The sequence below is a fragment of the Dama dama genome, chromosome 4 (genome assembly GCF_033118175.1).
Source record: "Dama dama isolate Ldn47 chromosome 4, ASM3311817v1, whole genome shotgun sequence".
Classification (NCBI taxonomy): Eukaryota; Metazoa; Chordata; class Mammalia; order Artiodactyla; family Cervidae; genus Dama; species Dama dama.
In genome coordinates, this window is record NC_083684.1 from 31706381 (window position 1) to 31724491 (window position 18111).

General features: G+C 43.4%; 1 protein-coding gene across 2 annotated transcripts in view; it reads right to left on the reverse strand.

Annotated features, from left to right (window-relative positions):
• Window positions 1-449: 449 nt before the first annotated feature.
• CSNK2A2 (casein kinase 2 alpha 2) overlaps window positions 450-18111 on the reverse strand; it is a 34876-nt gene continuing 17214 nt past the window's right edge. Inside the window, exons 5-12 of one of the 2 annotated variants that reach the window (XM_061138624.1) lie at window positions 13858-13917; window positions 11172-11255; window positions 10253-10363; window positions 9861-9962; window positions 8920-9020; window positions 7973-8121; window positions 6465-6558; window positions 450-858 (exon numbers count right to left, since the gene is read on the reverse strand). In XM_061138624.1, coding sequence (XP_060994607.1) covers window positions 6482-6558; window positions 7973-8121; window positions 8920-9020; window positions 9861-9962; window positions 10253-10363; window positions 11172-11255; window positions 13858-13917 — 684 coding nt within the window. In that variant the 3' untranslated portion in view covers window positions 450-858; window positions 6465-6481. Of the gene's footprint in view, window positions 859-2006; window positions 6559-7972; window positions 8122-8919; window positions 9021-9860; window positions 9963-10252; window positions 10364-11171; window positions 11256-13857; window positions 13918-18111 lie in introns of those variants that run through there. The other variant, XM_061138623.1, reaches the window with a different exon arrangement.

Genomic DNA, 18111 nt, shown 5'->3' on the forward strand with positions numbered 1-18111 from the left:
AAGTAGGGGGCCAGGGTGGACAGGATTTGGGGATGGAATGGAATACTGAAACATGCGCAGTGGAAAGCAAAGCAGGGATTAAGGCAGCTTCCTGAGTTCATGAGAGATACCGTTTACCTGCCACCTGAATGGCTGGGTAACTCACCTGCTTTGGAAGGAGCGGTCCAGGGAGATGAATGCATTCAAGGCAAGGCCCGCTTTCCTGGCTCACCAAGTCTTGCTGGGATCACCTGCGGTGCCCCATTCACCAAGACGGGTTCACATACCTCTTCCATTTCTCATCTCTGTCCTGGAAACTGCCCTCCTCCCTCTGGCTAGAACCTGGCTCAAACGCTCTTCTATCTCGCTCTGTTCCTCTGTGGCCATGGGGTCTCACTTAATGGCCCTTTCCACACTGAAAACTCATCATACGTTTCTTTTAAAACCTTTTATTCAATAATATATACTTTTAAAATTATAATATGTAACCGCCCGTCATGCCATATACGCCCCGTGCCCCCGCTGGAGTCTGTGGTTGGCTGGTTAACGTGGTTTGCTGGAAAAACAGGTGGCCACGGGACGAACCAGGGGCACGGGGGAGCAACAGTAACCAACAACCATTTCGCATACCCTTCACATTTCCCATGCTTTCTGGGTCAGGAGGAAGTCAACAGGAAGCCAAAGGTGTGAGAACCTTTTACATTCGGAAGTGAGGTTTGATATACGGTGGTGGGCTGCCCTTCGGTTGGTCTAGTTCGTGCTCGCCAAACCCGCCACCGTTTTGTGTCTGCTCACGGAACGTGATCTCTCTATACACGTTAAGACGTTTGATTTGGTTCTTGTTCTGCTTATGGAAAAGTGGGAGGAACAGCAACAGACCTGGGGAGAGACGGGAGGAGGGGAAAGACGACATTAATCAATCTGACTGGGAGTGAAGAGAGGCCTCCACGGGCGAGTGGCTCCCTTCTGGGGAGCGCTGGAAATAGTCTACAAGCCTGACTTGCACATGGCACTATGTGGAAAACCAGGTAAGGACTGACTGGTTTCAGGTTTCAAATAGTACCCTTTCCCATCACCACTTACAGAGGCAGTCTTGGCCCCTCCACTGCTCTCAGGTCCAGGATGCTCATCTAAAAGCATCCCTCTTGACCATCTTGGGCGAGCCCGAACTAGAAGTTCAATAGCCCAGCTCCAGAGTCCTCATTAGATCTGACCTGGTTTACTCAGGATGTCTTTGGACCAAGAATCAGATGACTATTTACACAGGGAAAGGCCCCAGATGAATAAAGAGCAAAACGGCAGCTCAAGTATTTTTAACTCTCCCCTGGAAGTGGCCGTCTGGCATGGCCTGAAAACTTCGTTCCTCTTGCCATGTCCAGCACAGCAGAGTGGGCGGTTGAGATGCCAGTGGAATTCTAGAAGCATCATCTCAGAACGGTACCACAGCAGTAATGGAAGGGACAGTGCACCTAGGAAGCTGTCATACAGAATCATCTCATGACCCACTTTCTTTGGATACAGGAAGGGTTCACCTGCTTAGTGTTTGAGAAAGGCTGCCTGGTGTATAAGGCTAAGAAAGAAATGACTCTTCAGCAAATGATTTTCAAGTGTCCAATTCCACCAAGGGAGCAGTGAGAACAAGGGCACTAACAAAAGACTCCATTGGACACACAACAGCACGTGCTCGCCTACGTTGCAAGGAATGGGGCTGGGGAGAGGTTTTCTTACATAAATGCAGAAAACTGCCACAAAGGTTAAAGTTGTACAGGCAAACAGTCAACCCCAAGCAGCAGGTTCCGGGCTGTACCTGAATTCAGGAGCAAGTACCAAGAAACAGGGCTGTCCCCGTACCACCCTAGTTCCACCACTTCTGCTAAAGGAGTCTTCACACCTAGGTGATTAACTGTAACCGCCCACCCACACATCTTCTCAATTCCAGGTTTATTCCTCCTCTCCCCCAAGAGACAGGAAATACAAGTTTAAGGTCCTCGTATGGCAGTGGCTTGTGTCCCACTTGGCAAGGCTGGTGATTGTCAACATTTTTATTTATGAAAACAGGATTTCACATGACGTTTTTCTTTCCTCTAAAGGGCAGCAGCATAGAAATTATACATCAGTCATCTAGTGATACAAAGTGGTAGTCAACCATGTACTAAAGTACTCTTTAGTAAAGGATCACAACCCAGGCAGTGTTGCTTTTCTGCAAACAGAAGGAGACAGCCGGCTCCGTGGTTCTGGAAGGTTTATTCAAGCTTTCCACTGGGTGTCGAGATTTCTGTTCCAACCTCTTAGTCACCATTTACAGCAAGAAAAGCCAGCAAGTGAAAAACTGTTAATTTATTGATTCAGTGAACTTAAAAAAAAAAAAAAAACAATCCCCAATACATGCAGTTCAGGATTAAGTATCACAATTGCAGCACACTGTTGAGTCTCTACATGAAAATATGCATCACCTGTATAATCCCATTCCATCGCTTCCCCCAGCCTCTATAATACCTGGTTGGGGTTATTTCCATTGACACATCCATATAGCTCCAAAGCATTTATTACTGGTTTTGAGCCAGATGTTTCCTCGCCACCTACCCTCCCCTCACTCCCCCCCTGGGGTTACTTTTTAATGGCAAGATGTCACTCAGTCTTAGATTTATTAAGCTCACTGACAAATGTTGGTTTCTTGTCTGCTCATATGGACCCTGCTTTTGCTTTGGGGTTTACATCTCAATGGCCTTGACTCTGAGCAGTTACTGTCCACTCCTATTCATGTGGAGGGCAGGTTGCTTTCTCCTGTGTATGCTTGCGCAGTAACACAGGTTCCTAGATGAATCATTAATCTGAACTGGCATTAAAGGAGACTGTTGACGGGGCTCTCTCAGATCCATTTCAATGCATATATAAAAATTCTTCCAATTGTTTGTGTCCCAAAATGATTTTGCTTCCATCCTCATCACAGCAGCACCTGGGAGAAGCTAAGTCATTTCCCTGAGTAGGCGCGGGCTGAGGCCCACGGCTGCGGGCTCTCTCTGGGACTGAGCACCTGCCTCGAGAGCACCACCGTGCGGTCCCGCTGGAACCAACCCGTGGGGAGCGCCCATCTCAGGGCGTGTTCCAGAACTTGAATCTGTGCCCCGCCTTGCTTTCACGCCTCAAAAGTCATGTTCCTTCCTCTCAAGATCTACCTTTGCACTGTTTTTGTTTTTTATTTTTAAACTGATTCCCTGTCTTCTTTAAACAATCCCCTCTCCTGTCCTCTCTCCCTGCCCCAAGGATCACAAACTCTTCTGTCTCCTCTAATCAATCGGATGGAGAGTACCTTCCTTCTCTGCAAGGGAATACACATGCTTTGAGCCTCACGAGCACTGGTATGCCGGAGGGGACCCAGCAGAGGGACCAATGTTTGCACGCCTCATGGAACTGGCACTGACACCCCTCTGAGTCCTAAGAAGAACTGGGAATGCGTGGTCTGCATTATACACTCCTTGTATACTTCTCCTGCCCAGTCGCCCACCACTGGCTAGAACAGGATAGGTGTGGGCCAACTGATACGGTCCTGGGGAGAGTGAACTGCAAGCAAACCTGATGAAAATCTCAGCACTTCATCAGTTCTGCTCTCACCATGGGGTTTCTCAGCTGAAGCAAAACCTTGCAGTCAGACCCACTTGTGGCCAACCACCTCTGATACACCCATCTGTATTTGGCACAGGAACCTTCTGTTCTCGCCACGCCAGGTCTATGTTCTTGAACATAGGCAGTACCTGAGATGACAGTGTAACACTACCCTGTTCCCCACATTATTTTTGCTTTTCTTTAGGAAACAGTAAATCCTTATCTTAGGCACTTTTAACCTGTTGTAAGGTAATGAAGCAAACAAAATGTCTAATGAAAATTACTGAGATGAATTTAAGAAATAATATGCTAACCGGAAAGGATACTGGGTGGGTGAATCTACCATAGCTTTGTCTAGATATAAGACTAGACTCACACACACACACACTCTCTCATCCGTCTTTTGAATTTTCCAAGACTGCTTCCTAATCCAGGAAAAGACTCTAAAATCTCAGGGGAACTAGGTCCATCTGCACACAAAATGGTTTTGGAGCTAGGAAAAGAGGAAAGGTCTGGACTAGACTCAGTTCAGTTTGGGAAAGAACCAGTCATAGTCAGCCAGCCACAAGTTGGGTGTCAAGACCAGCCTTGGAAAGGAGTGTGCATTTTAAACTCAGTTATGCTTTATGTCTAAGGCATGAACAGAGGTAAAAAGTAGCGGTGGCGAAAAGTAAACTGTATGCATAAAATGGAAAAATTACTCCTTTGCCAAGCTGCAGCCATAGACCCCGAGGACAGGCAGGTGAGCTGTGTTTGCACATACCACATCATGACCAGAGGAGAGAGAGGCAGAAGTCGGTCGCCTGACCCTGCTCCAGATGCTTTTATTGCCTCTGGGGGACTCAAGAGAGAAAAGCAGGGTTACTACTTCATCAAGACTCTCCAGCAGGCTCTCCCTGCCTGGTCCAGACAGGTGACTTGAAGAAAAAAAAGAAGGGTGGGGGAAGGGAATGAGTGACAAAAGAGGAGATGGGTAGGGCAGGAAAGACACACAGTGGCACATCTCCCTAATAAATAATAACCAACAGTTCGGTGTTGCCTAGAAGGGCATGTCAGAAGGTGTCTGACAGTCTGAAACACTTGAGTTTTGCTGCCTACCATATCAATATAGGTTCAGCCAAGAAGTGCTGTCTTGTTTCTGATTTCCAGGTAGAACAAATGTATACATTAATATACAGGACGTGCAATGAAGGTAGGAAGCACTGGTATGAGAACCTTAACAGAATGCATTTCCTGGCTTTGGGACCTTGTTTTATTTGTATTTTAAGTTCCCACTGACCAAATGACAAAAATAGAATCTACATTTAGAGATAGGACCTGCTACCAATACCAATACAATTTTATTGGAATATGGAATGTAAACAGATGCTTTCAAACAATCTAACCTTATAAAAATGTATGGCATTATTAAATAGTTAATAAAGAAACCCTAAAGTGTGATGTGGTGGTAGACACCTTGAGCTCTAGCCCAGTGGGAGAGGTCCCCACAGCTGTGGCATGGCTCTGCAGCTGGGGTCAGGGGGCTGCGTGCAAACCATGTTGATGACAGGTCCCCAAGAACGATATCAGCCCCCATTTTTAAAATCTTCTTAAACAAAATACAGCTTACTCTGCTTAACATGAAGGCTAGCACAGTGGATCCCAATCTTTGACACTTGTCCCAGCAGCTCCACCACCTTCCCCAAGTCCCTTGTATGTTACTCTGTCTGGTCACGGGTTATGGGTGGCCCTGCCCACATAACGCCAGGCTCTGCACGTGAGAAAGACTCTTCTTTGCCAACACGTTCATGTATACCTATCAGAGCTCAAAAATGCAGATTACCCTGATTATAGAGGGAAATTGTTTCTCATGGGGATAAAAAGGGGTAAAGGGTAGGAAAGGAGGACTTTCCCTCCCCCGCCACCCAATTTGTCTTTCCTGAATAAATTCTAACAGGATGTTTTTATCCTCCCTCCCTGAAGACTGACTTTCCAGCTTTAGTCATGGTTGTGAACAAAAAGTCTTTGTTTCAGAGATGTGCATTAAAATAGGTGCACATACAGGGATATGCTGGGAAATGAAGTTTTCCTTAAAAGACTGGAAAAAGAAAAAAAGCTACATGAAAAAAATAGCAACAAGATTTTAAGGTTAGGCAAATCAACGAAGGTTACAGTAAGCTCCAAGTTATGCAACTTAGCATTCAACTTTTGATGGAACAGATGGACCTGTCCAAGGCATCACAAGGTTTAAAGTGATGCCTCCTGACATCAAATGGGACTCTGGTGAGAGTGACTGCAGTTTGCTCCCAAATGAATACACTTAGAAGAAAACGGCAGGGATGAGGTACATTTCCCAGAGAGCTCATGTCGTTAAAAAAAAAAAAAAAGAAAAAAATACATAAAACATGAATCTGTAAAAGAGTTTAGAAAAAAAAATACTGTCACTGTTTTAGTATCTCCTTTTCATAAATGAGGCTGGTGTGTCAGTTCAGACTGCTGACATTTTGCTAAAACTTGAGCCTGAATCTCACCAAAGGAAACCCAGACCGCAGTGGAATAGATAGGAAGTCAGATATTCAGAGCTTGTTGACTTCAACAGGTTAATTCAACAGTGGTCTCCTGTTAAATAAAGGAAATGTACAACAACTCCGAGTCTCTCATCTCCCATGCATTCCAAAGGGAGAGTCCCCCTCAGGTTCTCAACTATGTGCATCGTCAGGCTGCCCAATGGCAGCTCCCTGTAGACTAGTGCTGGGGAGTTTCTTTTTGACAGACTTTTAGGTCTTTACTCTTCTTTGCGTTTAGAAGGAATGGCTAGAATTTCTTTTTATCACACTGTAGTTTTCCTTCAAGGTTTGTGTTTGGTTGGTTGGTTTTATTGGCAAGCATCAATGCCGCATTACCCGTCGCTTTCCAGTCTTCATCGGGCCGCCGTGAGACCACTGGAAAGTACAGCATTATCTGCACAAGGCTGGGACTGCTCCTTCACCACGGGGTCTGCAAGAAAACAGGAGGACACTCAGCAGAGGTAGGGCCAGCCTGGGTTAGGGGTTGGGGGCAGACACCATGACAGACCCAACCTTCCTCAGTGAGACAGAAACATAGGAAGCCAGGGTTGAGAGGGCAACAAAAATTACAAATGCTGAGAAATGACTGGGAAACGCTCTCATAGTCAGCTCATACCTCTGCAGAGTACAAGTGCGACTGCTGAGATTTAGGGGAAAGAGAAGCACAGAAACACCCACTGTCCACGGTTCAAAATTTCTACTAATTTTCTTATGTCTTATTTTCCATGAATACTAATGACATATCCAGCTCCTAATCTCTTCAAAGTATGTGTGATAAACACTTCAGAGGATGAAAACGGTGAATAAAAGGACCCATTAGAAGATCTATGGATTTTAAGCAATAAAAAAATTTTTTGGAAGTATACCATGTATTTGGAAAAGCAGACAAATCATGATTTGTATAATATAAACATCAGTGTTCTTAATCCAATCAAACTCAGAGGGTAAAAGTAGCTTTCTGTGATGGAACCTGGAGAGATGACATCCAGCTGCACTTGAAGAATGAAGGGTAAGATTTTTTAAAATCTGCTTTCAACTACAGTTCATGGGCAAGCAGGCTCACAACCAGAGAGCATGAATTCTTTGGGCAAGATTTACTTCATCTCCAGAGGGGGGAAAAAAGGAGGAGGAAAGATATCAAGGAAAGATAGCATACTGGTCAAGCAAGAGACAGGTTGAAAGGTCTAATCTTGCTTCAGAAGGAAAACTAAGGTCACTTAACCTCCCTTATGCTCAAGTCTTCTCTGTGACTGGACTAAATGACCTCACACTGTCTCTGATGAAAGTCTGGGACATACTTTATCAGAGGGAGAACCACATGTCTGCAGATAAATAAGCAGTCACATAAACTGAATATACACACATACTTCAAAGTGAGACCTAAGAAGTCAGTAATACAGATAGGATCTGAGGGAGGTCTTTTCACACTTGCTATCCTTTCCCCAAATTCCTTGTATTTATTTAACTAACTTCCTTCTTTAAAAATACGCTATGATCACCTTATTATTTTCAACAAATCACTTGTTTTTTTGGAGGGGAAAAAATCTTTGATTAGGTTTCCACACAAACTTATGTATTTGAAAACTAAATTTTAGATACTTGTGATCTATCAACGTGGGGGTCACAGGCAATGGTCCAACAGACCTGACTCAGGGGAACTATAGCAATGAACAAGCAAACACCTGGAGCATCAAGAAACAGATCTGCAGAGTTATTTCAAGAGTCTAGAACTAATGGGGCCAAATCCCAAGGACAATCCACCCAAATCTCCAGAATCTCTTGTCTGGCCTCAAAGACAGAAGGTGGAAGCATTCCCCTTTGACAACCAGGCCCCAGAGACTCACAGAAGTACGGGTGCTCCATGGCCTCTTTGGCGGTCAGTCTCTGTTGATGGTCGTATCGCAGAAGCTTGTCCAGAAGATCTAGGGCCTCAGGGCTGACGAGGTGTCTGTTCTCACTATGGATGAAATTTTCCCAGCGTTTCCGTGAATGTCTGAGAAGAAAAGTAAAGCATCAGTATTTGGAGATTAAATTCCACAAAAATCCTTATTAGGGCTAAAGCCAGCAAAGTCTTAGAGCACCGCACTGATCACAAGCTGATCAAACCCCACTGTTACTGGTACCACTTGTCATACCCCTACCCACCAGCGCCCTCAAACAAAACAGTGCTCCGAGATGGATACATAATTAGTTAAAACGTCTACATCTGGTGCAAAATTTGTGGAACCTTTCTAGATAATGTTTTATGCCTCAGGCTTTGAGTCGATTCTGGGTGAGGCATGTGAGTAATCTTTATTGTTTAGCAGATATATTTAGAGAGCTGGCCGCAGAAACATGGAGGTTCCATAAAATTACTCTCTGAAAATTGTCAACACATTTATTTCTCAACACCATTGTACTGTATCTGAAAATAGGCTTTAAAATTTGCTCTTACAGAAAATCCATTATACAGAATAAGAAGAAACTATAACTCTCTTATTCAAAGAAGCACAGCGTTCTAAGATTTTGCATTAAAATAAGCATACGCTATTCCAGAAAGTTCTGTCCTGTGGCATGATTTTTGTCTTCCATTTTCTATTAACAGGTTATCTCTTAGAGAAGTAAAATGATTAGAAGACAAATGTAAACAATGCTAAAATAGCTCAAGTTAAAATATATATGGGGGAAAAAAAGAATATCTCAATTCTGATATAAGTAGAAAGGGGAAAGATCTTCAGAAAGCTATTTCGGCTAACCTTTTCACTTCTGAAATGGGATAAATTCAGAGCCTCTTTCTCTCTCTCTTACTTACTGTCCCAGAATATCGTTGAAGTGCGGATCTAGGTCTATGTGATACTTCTTCAGATACCCATACAGCTCATCTGTACCCAGAACCTTGGCAATGCGAACGAGCTGAAACACAGAACAAACTGACCAAGTCACTGAGCATAGAACTCACGGCGAGCCCGCGGGGACGCTGGACCCAGGCATTGGAAGGCTTCCACAGCACTGCACTTCCGGGGAACAGATACACATCTGAGCCCAGGGCAGACAGGCAGCAGACTCACGGATATGAAGTTCACATGAACGCACATTTTCAAAATGCCTTTAAAAGGATAACACAACTTACGACAATCATCTTTTAGAAACTGATGATTATGGGGACATAAAACCTAATACCTATGGGTTTCCCTGGTGGTCCAGTGGTTGAGAACCTGCCTGCCAGTGCAAGGAATATGAGTTCGACCCCTGGTCCCTGAATATCCCACATGCCATGCAGCAACTAAGCCCATGAGCCACAACTACTGAGCCTGTGCTCTAGAGCCTGGGAACTGCAACCACGGAAGCCCACATGCCCTAGAGCTGTGCTCTGCAACCAGAGAAGCCACCACAATGAGAAGCCCGCGCACCAAACTGACAGAGTAGCCTCCGCTCTCTGCAACCAGAGAAAGGCCACGTGCAGCAATGACGACCCAGCACAGCCTAAAAACAAACAAAAAACAAAACCGAACGACTAGAATCTTGTACAAGGAGGTACTTAGCTTTTTCATAGACTCAACTTGGAAGTTGGGCATAACACAGCACTGTCTGTCTCTATCTTTGGGACCATAGACAAGATTCTGTGAAATTCTTTACCCTGGAGAAAAGCTTACACTGAGTGGTATTTAGGGACTCAATAACAGCATTCCTATCAAGATGCTATCTTCTTGGCATCTGCCCCCAAATGATGGGAGTCGGATGGTGTTTGCTTACCTGGTCATAGTTATCCTGTCCATGAAAGAAGGGCTCCTTTCGAAAGATCATGCTCGCTAACATACAGCCCAAACTCCACATATCCAAGCTATAATCATACATCTGTGGAAATAAAGACAACCTGTCAGTGAAGGGGGTTACAAACGTCACTTTTCTGATCTGAGTTTCTAATCTTCAGTTGACCTCTGTAGATAATTTAAAATTCAAAGCCAAAAAAAAAAAATGGCTGAGACAAATCCATCATTATCATTTTATCATTTTGGGGTAGAATATAGACTGGATTTTTAATGTAACCAAACTGACTATAAATAAAAACCAGGAAAAAGAAAAAACCAGGAAAAGCCCTAAGCAAAAGTAAAAAGAACTCAGCGGTGCCTCATTAACAACTTTACCTGATAGTCCACAAGGAGCTCTGGTCCCTTGAAGTACCTGGAGGCCACTCGGACATTGTACTCCTGGGCGGGATGATAGAATTCCGCCAGACCCCAGTCTATCAGTCGCAGCTATAAATACGACAGAAATAAAACATGTGAAAGGAGTGTCTCCAGATGCCTCTGTCTAACAACAAGGCCACATCCCATTAGATAATCTTTGGCCACATAAAAAATGTTATCAAGTGCACTGGCTAAAAAGGCACATGTACTTTCTGGGAACTGCTAAGAGGTCATTTCTAGAGCGGAGCACTTGGTTGGAATCTTAGTTGTTTTTCCTTAACATTTAAATTATCCTGGCTTATCATCTCTCTAGATCAATAAAGCTTAAGCTTGTCTTCTGCCCCCATAACCAGCTGCATGTGTTAACACATCCCTCATTACTCACAGTTTCCATTACAAGCTCTAGTCGTAACAGAAAGGGTTGGGGACGTGTGCCCCACTCCAGGAGTGAAGAACTGCTCTAGCTCTTCACTAATCTAACACTAGTTGATTCATTTACTCACCAGTCAGGGACAATCAGAACTGAGTTTCAAAAACAGGAGGGACCCATGTGTACTTTTAAGGTCAGACAGATTGGTCTGAGGGTCATTAAGAAAGGAAGTAAAAATCACCAGCTGTAGTTTCTTTCTGAGGCCCTCTAGGAAAACCATGACCATAGTAAACAAGCGACGACAGTCAGGGTCAGCTGTCTACTTTCCTTGTATGCTACGCTTATGTGAAGTAGAAACTAACAGTGGAGACTGGAGAAATAACAGTATCGTAAGTCTGCCAGAGGAAACAGCATGGGTCTTTAGAAACCACCTAGGTCCTGACCAGAGTTCGGGTCGGCCCTGAGCCTTCCAATGAAAGGCTTGTTGCTGCCTGGCTGTAATGGTACCTTTTTCTGCTGGTGATCTATCATGACATTGTGAGGTTTCACATCCCTGTGCATGATTCCCTTGCTGTGGCAGTAATCCAGAGCCTATTAGATAAGAAAGCACAGAGAAAAAGTAAGCAAACCCCCAACCACCCGTGCCCCCAGTGCAAGTACATTCTCATTGTGACAGCTTGATTTGAACACAGTCTCCAGAAAGGTAGTCTTACTGTCTGTAGTAAAAGAGAAAACACATGCCTCAGAAGGCACCCTTGCCCTCTGGGCACACTACGCTAGCCGCTGGTCGAAAGGAGGCTGTGGGAAGGACACCAAGGGCTCTTATAAAAGTCTCTTTAAAAGGGGGATGATACAGTGACACTTATTCAGGCACTCCTCTCCTACTTGGCGCTGGTAGCAACAGACCAGCCACCTGGATTTAGAAATCATATGTTGGCTTAATTTGATGTGTTTAAAACCAGATTGAGGAACCACACTGGAGTCACTTCTCATAAGAGTTCAAACAACACATGAAGGATCCACATGAAGAATGACATCCCAATCTTATCTGCAACACGGCTAGTCTTTCAAGTAAGTGTCCCATGAATTTTCTAGATTAACATGTCTTCTAATATTAGTATTGTCCTTGAGGATCACTGGGATTGGAGCAGCAAGGGCACTGTACTGGGAATATATAAGCCAGAATACAATCCATACAAGCAGCATTCCAGGAATATGCAAATTTTGCTTTTCCCAGACACAATAGAGTATACAGTATGATGCTCTTCATATGAAGGTCAAGAACAGGTGAAACCAAACTATGGTGGAAAAAGTGAGAATATAATCTATGCAAGGAGAGAAATCTTCTGTAACTGCACTGTCCTATATAGGACTTCAATTTAAGCACCAATTAAATTGAATACTTCAATTTTCTGTCTTGTTTTATATCAACAGTGGCAGCAAGATTCCACATTGGCTCTGGGGCAGTGCTGTAGGGAACCAGGGCTCCTGAGGACACCCTCCCTAAACCTGAACCAGGCGCTCTGACAGGAAGCCTGAGTGAGTCACCAAGCAATCACTCTGTAGCCCTCGACCTCAGCTCCTTCAACATTTTCTACACTTCTTCCCTATCCCCATTTTCTCCATCTTTGGGAAAACTTAGCAAGTGCTGATTCTGTAATTTTGCCCAGTCTTTGCCCAAAGGAATAAATTAATTAGGACCACAATACCTAAGGTGTGAAAAATTACCTGAAGAAAGCAACAGCTGAACAAATACAGTAAGGGGATGAATTCTTTCACCAAGTTCACTATTTGGCTTCCCTGTGGAGGTACTGACTGCTCTTCAATTCCTTGGGGGAATTATTTCAATTTAAAAACCTGATAGTTTCTGACCATTAGGCATCAAAGATGTTTTTCAAATTTCATCTGGGATTCTCTGCCTCATAGGCAGAAAGTATGACCCCCACCGTGTAGCTGCTGCCTCCAGAAGGCAGAGAGGACATCAGGCACTGGGAGCCACTGAAATGACCAACCTGCAAAGACGTGTATTATTACTGTTATTGGGATGCTGTGAACTAATCTAAGGACACCTCTACATTCTTCCAGAGGTTCTTAAATTGAGATCCATGCATTCCATCCTAAAACTTTATATCATGTTATTTTACATGCATGGGGGTGGCTCATAGTTTTCATTAGATTCTTAGTGACCCCTGACCCTAAAAAAACATTAGCCTACTCCATTTTACAAACCTTTTTAGAATTCTTTACTTAAGTTTTTACCTAGACAAACTAAAAAATATCATTCCTTTGTCAATCAGTAACACCTGAAAATTTCAGTCCTGGGATTAGTAAGTCTCCTAGAAAATCTACTCATTGCCTCTCCTTGCATCTCCAGGTTAATCAGCCAGGGCTAAACACATAGGTTACAGGGTAAGTTGTCCCATATAAGAAAGGGACTATGAGAAATGGCAAGAACAGGATGGCTGTAAAATGTCCACCATCCTTATATGCATGTCCTTACATGATGTAACTTAACGCTCTGCCCATGAAAAAGTGGCATCTACTACTTCACCCTTTGAATCCAGGTCTGGCCACGTGCCTTACTTTGGCCAATAGGGCATTAGCAAACCTAACAAAAGTTGAGGCTTGAAAAGGGCTTACATATATCAAGGTTTGCCCTCTCTTGTTGTTGGGACTTGATGAGACCACCATGGGAAGTAGCCCAGAGCAACTTTCTGGAGGATGAGACCTCAAGTCATGCCAGCTGCCATCCCAGTCTGGACCTTCTTGCCCCAGATCAAAAGACCCACCCATCCAATCCAGTGAATTATGGCAAATAATAAACTGTTTTCTAAAAGTCACTAAGTTTGGGGTGACTTGGTAAGTAACGAAAACTAATAAGCATTAATTAAACAGCAAAAACAAAACAATTAAAAACCAAGAACCAACAAGAGTTATGAAGAATGAGATTCTAACCTCTGGTATAATGTCCCCAGTAGCCCTAACCTGGCCATTTTTCTCAGGTCCACTGGAAAGTTTCTATGTAAAGATCCCACAATGAAGGCCTCAATAAGTTACCCACCCACCCCCACCTCAAACCCATTAAATTCTCTGGGTGTCAAGATATATTCTTCCTGAGTTCTGTTATGTCCTCTCAAAAAACTCCTTTAATGAATAATCCTGAAAAAAGTCACTGTTTATGACTGTTACTTACTTTAAGTAGTTCATACATATAAAACCGGATATCAAAGTCTGTCAGGATCTGGTACAGTTGCTGAAATGGATTTCAGAAAACAGAGTGTTAATTTAGTCTTACTGCCTGTTGCTATCCTGAAGTTGGTCATTATTCTCTGTAAACTTAGTGTTTATGTCAATCAAGAATCCCAGAACCTCTTGCTACCTGATTTGGAACAAATGAAGGCAAAGACTAAAGACAAAGGTCTAACATTTCAGTCTTCAGAAGAAAAAAATGAAAGGAATTCCAAAGGCATTAAAAAAAAAAGCCCATTTACACCAACTTGGGTCTTTTAAAAACTTGTGTAAGTGCTGCATGATTTCAACAGTCACAGTTAGATTATCATAAAGGTCAAGTCCAAATTGTCCAATTGTCCTCATATTCTTAATGAACTTCAAACAAATGAGCCTCACTGCAGCACCAATTTACTTTAGAGAACCAAGTTCCCAGTGGACAGTAGAACCTGAAAAACTTCATCAGTTCACATGGTAAAATGGTGGTAAGACAGACAGTCTGCTCATGAAACACCAGGAAAATGAACTGCTATAGCATTTGGAGATGGCAAGAGACTTAACTAAAAAAAAAAAGAAAGAAAGAAAAATCCCTCCAATCCTCCAAAAATCAATTCCAGGCTGGGAAAAAAAGCGCTTTATAGGCAAAAACTGATGGTAACTAAAGATGCAAAACGTTTGGGGCACGGGGGAGGGGTGTTAGGGTGAGATGTTAAAAAAAAAAAAAAGAAGGAAAGGAGGGAGTGATAGATGGATATGTGTTCTGAAAATGATTCCAGGCCTGAAACAAATGACAGTTTTCGTAATTGGTAATCCAAGGTTTGTTTTGGATTGAGAATTTTGTTTGAAAAAAATGTCAATTTCTAAGAGACAGAATAGAATCTAGCATATCCAGGTTCATTTAAATCATCACACATCACAAACATCACAAACCCCTGTTGGAAACTGTATTATTATTTAGACAATAAATTCCAATATATTTATATTTACTGACAATAAAGACAATAAATCTCTTTTCCCATCAGTTCAAGCCACACCTTCTATAAAATGAATCAGTACACCGTTATCGAACCTCTTTTGTTTCTCTATTGGAAGACTCAAGCCATGGAGGGACTCTCTTCAAGGGGAACAGAACAGTGTATATATAATGTGTCAGTATAAAAGGGGGGGAAACTACAACTACATATGAGTATTTGTATCTGCAAGACTGTCTAATCACTGTGTACCACTTTATATTAATATTTTGCTAAGCTGCTTCAGTTGTGTCCAACTCTTTGTGACCCCATGGACTGTAGCCCACAAGGCTTCTCTGTCCATGGGATTCTCCAGGCAAGAATACTGGAGTGGGTTGCCATTTCCTCCTCCAGGGGATCTTACCAACCCAGGGATCAAACCCACGTCTCATGTCTCTTGCATTGGCAGGTGGGTTCTTTACCACTAGTGCCACCTGGGAAGCCCATATATTAATATTTTAGATCCATGTAAACATACTACCTGTTTGAAAAAATTTTTTAGGAAAAACAACAAATTTGCCAAGAATCAAACCTAACATTTCCTACCACCAGGACTTAGTCTCTTTCTCAAAATTCCCCTTATAAGTAACTCTCCCTCCTTTAGTAAGAGTATCTGATTCACTCAGAGCACCACAGAGAACGAAAACATCCTTTCCGGTATACTGGTGGTGCCTTGGAGCTGCTCCACCACTGGAGGCTGACCCTGCTTGGGACTGAACCACTTTCAGGCCCAATGGCATGAACATGCCACTACTTCTGCTCAGGAGAGACTCACTCATAACAAAACACCCAGGCATTTTGTTCTCCCCCAGGTCTGCATAGCAAGAAAGGCTTCTCAGCAGCACACCGACCAACAGCGTGGATGTACAGACACAGGCCAGGGATACCATCTCCTTGGAGTGCCAAATCAGCTCTTCCTCTGAGAGTTAAGGAGATCACACCCAGAGATGGTGCCAAGTTGAACCCCAAGTCAATAAACAGACCATGAAAGTGGAAAAAGCATTTTCTAATAATCCTCAGAGGGTTAGAATATTCTATTTCCAGAAAACAAATGCAGGCTATTATTTGGATCTTTATCATGCATGGAAGGCTTTCCTTTTGTATCATGTGGTATCCATATCAAGCAATGGCGTAAGGCATAAAACAAATGTCCTTGAACTGCCAACACAGTATTTCCAGCTACTCCAACCAATATCACTTTTAATGCAATACTGATACAACAAACACCTGTTGACTATAATGTTTAGGTCTAACGCATCACAAAGTCCTGAGTGACAGATTGACATTCCCTCTCATTTTTCAGCTCTGGGAAGGAGACCAAACTACACCTGTAACAGGACTCAAGAGTTTAGAGTTGGGCTTCCTCCAGCTTTTGTAGCTCTTTCTCCACCGAAGCCCTGAGGAGTTCCCCACTCTGATCAAACAAACCTGTGTTTTTCACCTCTGTTCTCCCCTCTGGCAAATCCAGAATGCCTGCCCTGCTACCTTAACTGGTGAAGTCATAACCATCCCACCCGGGCTCCTCAGGGCCCACAGCGGTCTCCTCCTTCTCTGAATCCCCAGGCAGGTCACTGATCTCTTGGTGCTCACAGGACAATGACAGCAGCAGTGTCCCCAGAGTTAACATTCCGCACTTGGGCACGGGCAGTGACCTGAGATTCTCCAGATACTTTCTCACTTGGCTGTGAACAATCAGAGGCTTCTTCACTTTGCCCACACGCCAAGTCCTATGCTGCTACCCCTGCATAGCACACAGCGTATGTGTGACGGGGTCGAATGGGTGCCATGGCTGCTGGCAGTCACTGATCTGGTGACTCAAGACCTCTGAACATTCCCTCCCCCAACCAAGCATGTCAAGGTACAAGCTTGATAACCAGGTACAACTCTGTCTATATTCTAAGTCCCTGCATGGCAGAATGACATGTTTTATATACCTCACACCACGTGTAGCATTTCTGTGCTTGCACATAGAAGGCAGTCAATAAATATGTCTTTGATGATGCTCACTAGTCAATGGAACAAAATTAAAACCGTCTTCAAGAAACACAAGTACTAAGGCTTCATGACAAATTAGGAAGGGAAATTTCACAAGAACCACACTTCTCCTCCATTCTTCTTAGCTAACGTGGAGAACATTAACTAACCAACTGCCGAATACTGACAGGAAGTTAGTTTTACTTACATTTTCATAAAGTAAGTGACCTTGAAAAACAAAACCACCCTACGCTTCCCGGAAGTCTACGAAGGTGCTGAGGAAGAAAGTACTCATCAATCCTAGTTTGGTTCCAAAGCCTCAGACACACTGGCACTGACCTAGAAGTCAGTTACACACCAGGACTATTCAAAGGGCCCAAGGTAGAAATTTCCTGGAACTTTTAATCAACCTCAGAAAGTCCGAGAAGAATGGGAAAAATGAAATCTGCTTAAGAGAATCACGGTGCCCTCTGGGTGTAAAACCAACACCCAAAAAGGAATGGCCACAAGGGGGCCTCACTCATGCTGTCTACACACAGACAGTTCTTGATATCTGGTCACAGTGCAGCTTCAGATTCCAAGCCTCCATTCCAGACGGCCGTCATTCAAGAGGAATTCTCACTTCAAGAAGGTTTGCAACCAGACACGGGAACCACGAACACAGCAAACTCTCACCTCACACACACAGTCTGCACATTCCCTGCCATACACAAGCTGGTCTACGTCCAGAAACCAGTGGTCCCCATGAAGGGAGAAGAAAAAGTGAGGGGAGTGTGAAAGTGAAAGGTGTCGAATGCCGGAGGCACTGGTCACACACAATCCCCAAATCCAGAATGAAACCAAGGGCAACATTTTTAGAAATTTAAGGAAGCAGAACAAATCATTAATCAAGCACATCAAAGTTACTACAAACTACCTGAAAATGCCTTACAGAGAAATAACAAAATGTCAGTCATCTATAATAAAAGTAAATTTTGTTCCCCCAATTAAGGGAACTTTTAGTCTGTGAATGCACCATCTCCATCTCAAACCTTAGGAGCATTAACAAGGCCCCAAGATAATCAGGTAGTCAAGGCCTAATTTTATGTGAGTGGTATGACATTTTCCATGGATTAATATGGGTCTACCATCTTCTCAAGATGGAATCCATTTGGGATGTCTTATAAATTTTCTAAATGCCCAAATGATGTATATTTTACTTAAAATGCATATTCACTTTTATTTACATTTTTTCC